General features: G+C 44.7%; 1 protein-coding gene across 11 annotated transcripts in view; it reads right to left on the bottom strand.

The window, feature by feature from the left end:
• Window positions 1-12,967, bottom strand: part of LOC138301106 (TAR DNA-binding protein 43-like) — a 154,983-nt gene that overhangs the window by 77,165 nt on the left and 64,851 nt on the right. For 6 of the 11 annotated variants that reach the window (XM_069241222.1, XM_069241220.1, XM_069241219.1 and 3 more), the window contains one exon: window positions 2,230-2,441. The exons of the other annotated variants lie outside the window; for them this stretch is intronic. In XM_069241222.1, the coding sequence (XP_069097323.1) occupies window positions 2,230-2,391 (162 nt within the window). In that variant the 5' untranslated portion in view covers window positions 2,392-2,441. The remainder of the gene's footprint in view (window positions 1-2,229; window positions 2,442-12,967) is intronic. 11 annotated transcript variants of the gene reach the window in all.

The following is a 12,967-nucleotide window of genomic DNA, read 5'->3' as shown; positions in this document are numbered from 1 at the left end:
TCAAAAACGAACTCCACAGCTCCATAATGGCTACACTGAATACTGGGAAGTTTAGTATCAAACTTCTCAGAATAATAAACCCACACTGATGCCAGTGTTGGATTTATTAAAAAATGCACACAGAGGGCATCTTAGAGATGCCCCCTGTAATTTACCCAATTGTTCAGTGCAGGACTGACTGGTCTCTCCAAGCCTGCTGCTGAGAGACGAGTTTCTGACCCCATGCGGTGAGAGCCTTTGTGCTCTCTGAGGACAGAAACAAAGCCTGCTCTGGGTGGAGGTGCTTCACACCTCCCCCCTGCAGGAACTGTAACACCTAGCAGTGAGCTTCAAAGGCTCAAGCTTCGTGTTACAATGCCCCAGGGAACTCCAGCTAGTGGAGATGCCCGCCCCCTGGACACAGACCCACTTTTGGCAGAAAGTCCAGGAGAGATAATGAGAAAAACAAGGAGGAGTCACTGGCCAGTCAGGACAGCCCCTAAGGTGTCCTGAGCTGAGGTGACTGACTTTTAGAAATCCTCCATCTTGTAGAAGGAGGATTCCCCCAATAGGAATAGGGATGTGCCCTCCTCCCCTCAGGGAGGAGGCACAAGGAGGGTGTAGCCACCCTCAAGGACAGTAGCCATTGGCTACTGCCCTCCCAGACCTAAACACCACCCTAAATTCAGTATTTAGGGGCTCCCCAGAACCAAGGAACTCCGATTCCTGCAACTTACAGAAGAAGAGGACTGCTGAGCTGAAAAACCCCTGCAGAAGAAGAAAGACACCAACTGCTTTGGCCCCAGTCCTACCGGCCTGTCTCCTGCCTTCTAAAGAAACCTGCTCCAGCGACGCTTTCCAGAGGACCAGCAACCTCTGAATCCTCAGAGGACTGCCCTGCTTCAAGAGGAACCAGAAACTCCAGAGGACAGCGGCCTTGTTCCAAAAAGACTGCAACTTTGTTTCAGAGGAGCAGATTTAAAGACCCCTGCAATCCCCGCCAGAAGCGTGAGACTTGCAACACTGCACCCGGCGACCCCGACTCGACTGGTGGAGAACCAACACCTCAGGGAGGACGCTCCGGCGACTCCAAGACCGTGAGTAACCAAAGTTGTCCCCCCTGATCCCCCACAGCGACGCCTGCAGAGGGAATCCCGAGGCTCCCCTTGACCGCGACTGCCTGACTCTAAAATCCCGACGGCTGGGAAAGACCCTGCACCCGTAGCCCCCAGCACCTGAAGGATTGAAACTCCAGTGCAGGAGTGACCCCCAGGAGGCCCTCTCCCTTGCCCAGGTGGTGGCTACCCCGAGGAGCCCCCCCTTGCCTGCATCGCTGAAGAGACCCCTTGGTCTCCCATTGATTTACATTGGAAACCTGACGTGTTTGCACACTGCACCCGGCCGCCCCCGTGCTGCTGAGGGTGTACTTTCTGTGCTAACTTGTGTCCCCCCCCGGTGCCCTACAAAACCCCCCTGGTCTGTCCTCCGAAAACACGGGTACTTACCTGCTGGCAGACTGGAACCGGGGCACCCCCTTCTCCATTGACGCCTATGCGTTTTGGGCACCACTTTGACCTCTGCACCTGACCGGCCCTGAGCTGCTGGTGTGGTAACTTTAGGGTTGCTCTGAACCCCCCAACGGTGGGCTACTTTGGACCCAAACTTGAACCCCGTAGTTGGTTTACTTACCTGCAAGAACTAACTCTTACTCCCCCCAGGAACTGTGAAAATTGTACTGTCTGGTTTTAAAGTAGCTATATGTGATTTATGTGAAAAGTGTATATGCTATTTTGATTATTCAAAGTTCCTAAAGTACCTACCTGCAATACCTTTCATTTAAAGTATTATATGTAAAATCTGAACCTGTGGTTCTTAAAATAAACTAAGAAAATATATTTTTCTATATGAAAACCTATTTGGCGTGGAATTGTCTTTGAGTGTGTGTTCCTCATTTATTGCCTGTGTGTGTACAACAAATGCTTAACACTACTCCTTTGATAAGCCTACTGCTCGACCACACTACCACAAAATAGAGCATTAGTATTATCTCTTTTTGCCACTATCTTACCTCTAAGGGGAACCCTTGGTCTCTGTGCATACTATTCCTTACTTTTAAATAGTGCATACAGAGCCAACTTCCTACACTTGGTTACCGAAAGTCTTTTTACGATTCAAGCCATGGCCTTCCGGCAGTGGGGTTCCCAAGGCCTTATGTTTGGGCTTGGCTGGGACAAGGGCAGGCGTACTCACGTGCTGTCTTGCCGTGACCGGTCTGTCCTCCTCTGACTCATGCTCAGAGTCGGATCCTTGAACAGAGACAGCTGTGTGCATGATCTCCTCCTCCTCGACGTTGAGACGTTCGGTGCTTTTGGCTGCCATCTCGAGTCTCCGTGCTCTTCGTTCTCTGAGCATTTTCTTCTAACGGAAGGAACTGCAGGCCTCGCAATTTTCTTCCTGATGGTCTGGGGAAAAAGATTACAGATGAGATGTTGGACTGTGTAGGGAATTTTGCGTGGCACAGAGGACAAAAGCAGAATGGGGTCCGGTCCGTAAGGCTTCCACGCGGTCGGCCCAACCAGGCCAGAGTTGGGTGGGCGCCCCAAAAGGCAAGTAAAGAGGTTTGACCCGACAGTACCGAAGTGTCGATGGAAGATGGTACGCGATCGAAACAATACCGATGAGAATTACAGAGTTTTATGACTTTTCTGACTCAAACTATCAGAGCGAAAAGAAACAAGTCCGAAATCGATGGCAGGAAGAAAACAATCTAACAGAGTCAATGCCCATGCGCAATGGAGCCGAAGAAGAGGAGTCACTCGATCCTCTGACTCGAAAACACTTCTTCGAAGAAAAACAACTTGTAACACTCCAAGCCCAACACTAGATGGCAGACTATGCATAGCATGTGTATCTGCAGCTACACATGCCATAGAACATATATCTGTATCGGGATAAATATATTATTTGAGGATATGATGTTATATGTTATGAAGTCATCTGGTCACTACATTTCCAATTTTAAGGATTATATTTATACATGTGTCACTTTAACTCAATGAGTTGTTGTATTAATACACATACATTAGGTAAAACTGATGTTTTTATGTACATGCATATATTTAAACCCATGGATTCTTGATTAATGAGAATTTGACTGCTTTATAACATTATTATAGGTTATTTATATATTTACTATGATTCATTTGATAATTCTCTGTATAATATATTGGATATATTTAGAACAGTGTGACTATTGTGTAGCATCAGTGAATATTAGATGTAATGAGCATTAATGTGGCATTCTATACATTATAAGATGCCCTCTCCAGTAGCTTGCATTGTGTAGCAGTAAGAATAGACAAAGGACTAATGGGATACTTGAGGGAGTTTAGAACATTTTGGGGGGGGGGGGGGGGGGGGGGGGGGGATTTAAAGTGTCCACAGAAGGCATCAGCCGAAAGCATTGACACTAGTTTGTTTGGGAGCAGCACCGTATTTGCACTTTATTTGCAATAAAAATATTAACATTTTAAAATAGATCTATCAGCATTTTTGTGCGATGGCATCTGTGGAACTATATTGTGGTGCAGCCGTATGACGTGTGGAATCACATCATTTTGAAGATATGTACAGGTCCTGCCATCTAGTGTTAGGCTCGGAGTGTTACAAGTTGTTTTTCTTTGAAGAAGTGTTTGAGTCACGGGATCAAGTGATTCCTCCTCTTCAGCTCCATTGCGCATGGGCATCGACTCCATGTTAGATTGTTTTCCTGCAGAGGGTAAGGTAGGAGGGATAGAGTGTAAAGAAAGATGTCCATGCAAATGGAATAGAGATATATATACACATATGTACAAACTGAAGTGTAACAAACGGCTACAGGCTCCCGGGGAGGAGGGAGGGCGCATGTGAATCTGCAGCGGAACATGCCATGAACAGATACACATGCTATGCATAGACTACAAAGCAGTTTTCCTCCCATAAGTGGTGGTCAACCTGTAGGAGTTGAAGTGGTTTGAAATAGTGTTCTTAGCACAGCCTGTCCTACTGTGGCGTGTTGTGTTGCTAACACATTTACACAGTAATGCCTGGTAAATGTGTGGGGTGTTGACCAAGTGGCTGCTTTACAGATTTCTGTCATTGGTATATTTCCAACAAATGCCATTGTTGCCCCTTTCTTCCTGGCGGAGTGTGCTTTTGGTGTTACTAATAGCGGTCTTTTAGCTTTAGGTAACAGGTTTGGATGCACTTTACTATCCTTCTGGCTAGTCCTTGTTTTGAGATAGGATTACTAGTATGGTGTTTTTGGAATGCGACAAATAACTGTTTAGTTTTTCTAAATGATTTTGTTCTGTCAATGTAATACATTAAAGCTCTTTTAATGTCTAATGTATGGAGCACTCTTTCTGCTACTGAGTCTGGCTGTGGGAAGAAGACTAGAAGTTCCACTGTTTGATTTATATGAAAGGGTGAGATGACTTTAGGTAGGAATTTTGGGTTTGTGCAAAGTGCAACTTTATGTTTGTGTACTTGTATAAAAGGTTCTTCAATACTGAATGCTTGTATTTCACGAACTCTTCGTAATGAAGTGATTGCAACGAGGAATGCTACTTTCCACAATAGATATTGAATCTGACATGAGTGCATGGGTTCAAACGGTGGACCCATGAGCCGTGTGAGTACAATATTGAGATTCCATGAAGGCACTGGTGGTGTTCTTGGAGGTATTATACGTTTTAGCCCTTCCATGAAGGATTTGATGACAGGAACTCTAAATAGAGACTTGTTTTGAATATTTTGTAAATAGGCTGAAATAGCTGTGAGATGCATTTTAATGGTTGAAAAAGCTAAATTTGCTTTTTGTAGATGAATTAAGTAACCTACAATGTCTTGTATGGATGCAGAAAGAGGTGTTGTGTTTGGATTGGCAGTAAAAGACAAACCTTTTCCATTTGTTTGCATAGCACTGCCTGGTAGTGGGTTTTCTTGCTTGTTTAATTACTTCCATACTTTCTGGTGGAAGATGTAGATATCCAAACTCTTAAGACTTCAGGAGCCAGATTGCTAGATTGAGTATTGCTGGATTTGGGAGCCTGATCAGTTGTTTGTTTTGTATCAACAGATCCGGCCTGTTTGGTAGCTTGATGTGTGGTACTAGTGATAGGTCTAACAATGTGGTGTACCATGGTTGACGTGCCCACGCTGGCGCTATAAGTAGGAGTGTGAGTGTGAGTTTGTTTTGACGCAGTTTGTTGACCAGAAATGGAATGAGCGGGAGAGGGGGAAAGGCGTAAGCAAATATCCCTGACCAGTTGATCCATAGAGCATTGCCCTTGGATAGAGGGTGGGGGAACCTGGATGCGAAGCTTTGGCATTTTGCGTTCTGGCTGGTGGCAAATAGATCTATGTCTGGTGTTCCCCATTGGCGAAAGTACTTGTGCAGTACCTGGGGGTGAATTTCCCACTTGTGTGTTTACTGATGATCCCGGCTGAGAACATCTGCTAATTGATTGTGAATCCCTGGAATGTACTGTGCTACAGGGTGAATGTTGTTGTGAATTGCCCAATGCCACATTTTTTGTGCTAGAAGACAAAGTTGTGATGAGTGGGTTCATCCCTGCTTGTTTAGGTAGATGAGAATGTGTCTGTGAACGAGAAGAGGTTGAAAGGCTTTGAGTGCTAGGAATACAGCTAGCAACTCTAAGTGGTTTATGTGAAGTTGTTTGTGTTTGTTGTCCCATTATCCCTGAATGCTGTGATTGTTAAGGTGTGCTCCCCATCCTATCATTGATGCATCTGTTGTAACTGTGGCTGGAGACACAGGGTCTTGAAATGGCCGCCTTTTGTTTAAATTTGTGGAATTCCACCACTGAAGCAAGATGTGTGTTTGGCGGTCTATCAACACTAGATCTTGAAGTTGGCTAGTGCCTGTGACCATTGTTTTGTAAGGCACTGTTGTAGGGGCCACATGTTTACTCTTGATTTGGGGACAATGGCGATGCATGATGCCATCATGCCCAACAGCTTCCTGACAAATTTGACTGTGTACTTTTGGTTTGGCTAGATTTTTGGTAACATATTGTGGAATGATTGTACCCTTTGTGGACTTGGGCTTGCAAAGAGCTATTTGGGTATTTAATGTGGCTCCTAACTACTGTTGAATCTGCGCTGGTTGTAAGTGACATTTTTGGTAGTTAATTGAGAACCCTAGTGTGTGTGTAGGGTCTGTGTTACATAACGTGTATGGTGTTGACACTGTTTGGCTGTTGGATTTTATTAGCCAGTCGTCGAGATATGGAAAGACATGGATATGTTGCCTTCTTATGTAGGCTGCTACTACGGCAAAGCATTTTGTAAATACTCTGGGAGCTGTTCTTATCCTCCCGAAAGCTAACACCTTGAAGTGGTAATATTTTCCTTGTATTACGAACCTAAGATAGTTTCTGTGTGCTGGGTATGTGAAAATACGCATCTTTGAGATCCAGTGTTGCCATAAAATCTTGTTGTTGTAACAGCGGGACTACATCTTGTAGTGTTACCATGTGAAAGTGTTCTGATAGGATGTAAAGATTGAGAGTTCTGAAATCTAGTATTGTCTCAATGTTCCGTCTTTTTTGGGAATGAGGAAATACAGGGAGTAAATCCCTGTTCCTTTTTGATGATGTGGTAAAAGCTCTATGGCTTGTTTGAGAAATAATGACAGTACCTCTGCTTGCAACATTGAACTGTGTTGGGAGGAGAGCTTGTGTGGTTTTGGAGGTATATCTGGAGGAATGTGTGCGAATTCTATGCAGTAACCATGTTGGATAATGGATAAGACCTAGTTGTCTGTTGTGATGGGTAACCAGTGTGTGTGGAACTTTTGCAGTCTTCCTCCCACAGGGAAAGTGTGGTGAGGGAAGATGTGGAGCAAGTCACTGCTTGGTGTGTGTGGTTTGCTTTGAGGGCTGATATTTTCCCCTAGTTCTGGGAAATTCTCCCTTGTAGGTTCCTCTAAACCCCCCTCTTTAGTACTGTGGCTGGTAAAATGGTTTGGATTGTGAGGTAGATGCCTCAGATGTTTGGGCTCTAAAACCTCCCCTATATTGAGGCTTTCAAAATGAGCCTCTGTATTGTGTTGATTAAAGCATTCCCAAAACTTTAGCAGTGGCGGCGTCCTTTTTCATTGGCTCTATTAACCAGTGTACCAGATAGTTGTTTTTCATTAAATGGCACGTTAAGAACAGCTTGCTAATTTCAGATTTAAAGCCTGCCGACCGAAGCCATGCTTGTCGTCCAATGGTGACTACTGTATTCATAGTTCTTGCAACTGTCTGCGGAGTCTAACGCTGACCTGATTTGATTATTCGTAATGGCCTGCCCTTCCTCGACTGCTGGGCTCTTTTCTGTTGATCCTTGGGGAGATGCTGGATGATGTCTTTCATCTCATCCCAGTGGGGCCTATCGTATCTGGCCATTAGTGCTCGGGAAATGGCTATTCGACATTGATTAGCTGCTTGTGATGCTACTCTTACCAGCAGCATCACATTTTTTGCTTTCTTTATCTGGTGGTGGTGCATCACCAGACAACTGGGAGTTAGCCATTTTCCTTGCTGCGCTGACCACTACGGAATCTGGGAGTAGGTGTTGGGTAATAAAATCTGGGTCAGAAGTAGGCGGCTTATATTTCTTTTCTACCCTAGGAGTGATTGCTCTTGCCTTAACTGGTTCCTGAAAGAAGTGCATGTTTTAGCATGCCAGGAAGCATGGGTAGACTCTAGTACGTGGTGTGAGTTTAGTACAACGTATTAAATAGAAAATCATCCTCAAGAGGCTCTGTGTGCAAGGCTACGTTATGGTATGACGCTGCCCTAGCTAGAACCTGAGTGTATGAGGTGATATCCTCTGGGGGTGATGGCTTTGACGGATAGCACTCTGGACTATTGTCAGAAATGGGATCATCATAAAGGTCCCATGGTTCGACATCATCTTGGTGTGACTTTGCAGAGTGTACTGGAGACTGTGCAGTGGGGGTAATAGGTGGAGAGACAGTTAGTTGAGGAGAGTGAGGAGGAGACTGGTGAGGTGAGAACTGAGGAGATGAAGATTTTTGTTTGGGTTTTGGCACTTTAGCCGGTGGCTGGTCAGTATCCAAATGTCCTTGAAAGGCCAGCTTCCTCTTTGTTTTTAGAGGAGTTGCAGTGAGGATCTTGCCAGTGTCTTTATGAATTTGAATTCTGGCATGTTTTTCATCAAATCCCTCCATTTGCGTAAGTTTCTCCGCAAATCTATGGCTTTCTTTCAGTTGTTTGAAAAGTCCATGCTCCTCTGTATATATGGGTCTTTTCGGCTCCTAAGCTTGTTTCCTGGGGATCGAAAGGCCTGGAGTAGACGCTGGCCTCAGCTCAGAGAGAGATTTTCGAGGCTTCGACTCAATGGGTCGGTGCTTGACTATTTCGGAGCCTGTGCTTCGGCTCGAGTCCGAAGGCTTCAGTGGCATGGCCTTTCTCTGTGCCAAAGTTGTTGCTTGGTCACCGGCAGTCTTTTTACGGGTGGAGCCATGGCCTTCCGGCAGTGGCGTCCCCGAGGCCTTGTGTTTGGGCTTGGACGGGGCAGGCGTACTCACGTGCTGGCTCGCCGTGATTGGTCTGTCGTTGTTGGACTCTTGCTCCGAGTCGGACCCCTCCGAACGGAGACTGCGGTGTGCATCATCTCCTCCTCTTGAGTCGAGGCGTTCAGTGCTTCTCAACGCCATTTCCAACCTTTGCGCTCTTCGGTCTTGTAGAGTCTTCTTCGAGCGGAAGGATCTGCAGGCCTCGCAAGTATCCTCTCGGTGATCTGGAGATAGACACAGGTTACAGACTAGATGTTGGTCCTTATACGGGAACTTGGGGTGGCACCAAGGGCAGAATCGAAAGGGGGTCCAGTCCATGAGGCTTCGACGAGGCTTTGGTCGGGCCAACCAGGCCAGAGTTGGGCGGGAGTGCCCCAAAGGGCAAGTAGAGAGCTGTATCCGCCAGCAGCGAGGTGTCAATGATAGATGGTACGCGATCAAAAACAATACTGACGAATTTAGAGAGTTTGTAGTACTTTTCCGACTCAAAACTACCATTCGTCCGAACCCGATGGCAGGAAGAAAACAATCTAACAGAGTCGATGCCCATGCGCAATGGAGCCGAAGAGGAGTCACTCGATCCCGTGACTCGAAAACACTTCTTCAAAGAAAAAAAACTTGTAACACTCAGAGCCCAACACTAGATGGCAGGACCTGTGCATAGCATGTGTATCTGCAGCTACACATGCCATTGAACACTAATATATATATATATATATATATACACACACACACACATATACATACATACATACATGGAAAATGTCACTTACCCAGTGTACATCTGTGCGTGGCATTAGTCGCTGCAGATTCACATGCTGTGCACATCCCGCCATCTGGTGTTGGGCTCGGAGTGTTACAAGTTGTTTTTCTTCGAAGAAGTCTTTTCGAGTCACGAGATCGAGGCACTCCTCCCATTTCGGCTCCATTGCACATGGGCGTCGACTCCATCTTAAATTGTTTTCCCCCGCAGAGGGTGAGGTAGGAGTTGTATATGCTAGTAATAGTGCCCATGCAATGGAGTGAATACGTATGTACATAATGTAGTTTAAAGTAATATATATATATTTACAAATATACAGATGTTCAAGATCAACTTCTAAACGGCTACAGGCTCCCGGAGAGGCGGGTGGGCGCATGTGAATCTGCAGCGACTAATGCCACGAACAGATGTACACTGGGTAAGTGACATTTTCCGTTCGGTGGCATGTGTAGCTGCAGATACACATGCTGTGCATAGACTAATAAGCAGTTATCTCCCCAAAAGCGGTGGTTCAGCCTGTAGGAGTTGAAGTTGTCTGAAACAGTGTTCGTAGTACTGCTTGGCCTACTGTGGCTTGCTGTGTTGTTAGCACGTCTACACAGTAGTGTTTGGAAAATGTATGAGGCGTAGACCATGTAGCTGCCTTACATATTTCTGTCATTGAAATATTTCCTAGAAAGGCCATGGTAGCACCTTTCTTTCTAGTTGAGTGTGCCTTTGGTGTAATAGGCAGTTCTCTTTTAGCTTTAAGATAACAGGTTTGAATGCACTTAACTATCCATCTAGCAATGCCTTGCTTAGAAATTGGATTTCCTGTATGAGGTTTTTGGAAAGCAATAAATAATTGTTTTGTGAATTAGTTTTGTTCTGTCAATGTAGTACATTAACGCTCTTTTGATGTCCAATGTATGTAGTGCTCTTTCAGCTACAGAGTCTGGCTGTGGGAAGAACACTGGTAATTCTACTGTTTGATTTAAGTGGAACGGTGATATGACTTTTGGTAAAAAATTTGGATTTGTTCGTAGAACTACTTTATGCTTGTGTATCTGAATAAATGGTTCTTGTATGGTAAATGCTTGAATCTCACTTACTCTTCTTAAAGATGTGATGGCAATTAAAAATGCAACTTTCCATGTTAAGTATTGCATTTCACAAGAGTGCATGGGCTCAAAAGGTGGACCCATGAGTCGTGTTAAGACAATGTTGAGGTTCCACGAAGGAACTGGTGGTGTTCATGGTGGTATAATTCTCTTTAGACCTTCCATAAATGCTTTTATGATTGGTATTCTAAATAGAGAAGTTGAGTGCGTAATTTGCAGGTAAGCTGAAATTGCTGTAAGATGTATTTTAATGGAAGAAAAAGCTAGCTTTGATTTTTGCAAATGTAGTAAGTATCCTACGATGTCTTTGGCAGATGCTTGTAAGGGTTGAATTTGATTATTGTGGCAGTAATAGACAAATCATTTCCACTTATTTGCATAGCAATGTCTAGTGGTAGGTTTCCTAGCTTGTTTTATGACCTCCATACATTCCTGTGTAAGGTCTAAGTGTCCGAACTCTAGGACTTCAGGAGCCAGATTGCTAGATTCAGCGATGCTGGATTTGGGTGTCTGATCTGTTGTTTGTGTTGCGTTAACAGATCTGGTATGTTTGGTAGTTTGACATGAGGCACTACTGAGAGGTCTAGTAGTGTTGTGTACCAAGGTTGTCTTGCCCATGTTGGTGCTATTAGTAGGAGTTTGAGTTTGTTTTGACTCAGCTTGTTTACTAGATATGGAAGGAGTGGGAGAGGGGGAAAAGCGTAAGCAAATATCCCTGACCAACTCATCCATAGCGCATTGCCCTGAGACTGATCTTGTGGGTACCTGGATGCGAAGTTTTGGCATTTTGCGTTTTCCTTTGTTGCAAATAGATCTATTGTGTTTGTAGCTTATTATGGGTTGAAATGCTTTCAGCGCTAGAAATACTGCCAATAGTTCTAAGTGATTTATGTGAAACTGTTTTTGGTGAGTGTCCCATTGTCCTTGGATGCTGTATTGATTGAGGTGTGCTCCCCACCCTATCATGGAGGCATCTGTTGTTATTACGTATTGTGGCACTGGGTCTTGGAAAGGCCGCCCTTGGTTTAAATTTATACTGTTCCACCATTGAGGCGAGGTGTATGTTTGGCGGTCTACCAACACCAGATCTAGAATTTTACCCTGTGCCTGTGACCACTGTGATGCTAGGCACTGTTGTAAGGGCCGCATGTGCAACCTTGCGTTTGGGACAATGGCTATGCATGAGGACATCATGCCTAGGAGTTTCATCACCTTTTTGACTTGTATTTTTTGATTTGGATACATGGCCTGTATTACACCCTTTGTGGACTTGGAGTGGCAATCCCTTTTGCTGTGTTGATTGTCGCCCCTAAGTATTGCTGTGTTTGACACGGCAGGAGGTGTGACTTTGTGTAGTTGATTGAGAAACCTAGTTTGTGTAGGGTTTCTATGACATTCTTTGTGTGTTGTGAACACCTTTCTAGAGTGTTGGTTTTGATTAACCGATCGTCTAGGTACGGGAACACATGTATTTGCTGCCTTCTGATATGTGCAGCTACGACTGCTAGGCACTTTGTAAAAACTCTTGGCGCAGTTGTTATTCCGAATGGCAACACCTTGAATTGGTAATGTGTTCCTTGGAACACAAACCTTAAGTACTTTCTGTGTGAAGGATGTATCGGTATATGGAAATATGCATCTTTTAGGTCTAGTGTTGTCATGTAGTCTTGTTGTTTGAGTAGTGGGATTACGTCTTGTAATGTCACCATGTGAAAGTGATCTATTTGATGTAGGTATTTAATGTTCGGAGATCTAATATAGGTCTCAGAGTCTCGTCTTTTCTGGGTATGAGAAAGTACAGAGAGTAAACTCCTGTTCCTTTCTGGTGTTCTGGTACTAATTCTATTGCTTCTTTTAGTAGTAATGCCTGAACTTCTAGTCCTAGAAGATCTATGTTATTTTGACATATTGTGTGTTTTCGGTGGCACGTTTGGAGGGAATTTGAGAAATTCTATGCAATAATCATGCTGGATAATTGCCAGTACCCAAGTGTCTGTTGTTATCTCCTCCCAATGTTTGTAAAATTGTCTTAGTCTCCCCCCCACAGGTGTTGTGTTGGGGATGTGTGACTTGGAAGTCACTGTTTGTTTTGAGGGGTTTTGGGGCTTTGGAACTTCCCTCTATTTTTTGGGAATTGTGCCCCTCTATATTGCCCCCGAAAACTTCCCCGCTGGTATTGGCTTTGATAAGTGGGCCTTGCTTGCGAGGTTGTGGCCTCTGTAGGTTGACCTCGAAACCCTCCCCTAAATGGTGTTTTGCTAAATGTGCCTCTGCTTTGTGGGGAGTAGAGTGCACCCATGGCTTTTGCGGTATCAGTATCTTTTTTGAGTTTTTCAATAGCAGTGTCTACTTCCGGCCCAAACAACTGCTGTTCATTAAAGGGCATATTCAGCACGGCTTGTTGTATTGCCGGCTTGAATCCTGACGTACGCAACCAAGCGTGTCTCCTTATTGTTATTGCAGTATTTACTGTCCTTGCAGCTGTATCTGCTGCGTCCATTGATGACCGTATCTGATTATTGGAGATACTTGGTC

The sequence above is a fragment of the Pleurodeles waltl genome, chromosome 6 (genome assembly GCF_031143425.1).
Source record: "Pleurodeles waltl isolate 20211129_DDA chromosome 6, aPleWal1.hap1.20221129, whole genome shotgun sequence".
Taxonomy (NCBI): Eukaryota; Metazoa; Chordata; class Amphibia; order Caudata; family Salamandridae; genus Pleurodeles; species Pleurodeles waltl.
This window is presented reverse-complemented; position numbering and strand designations above follow the sequence as displayed.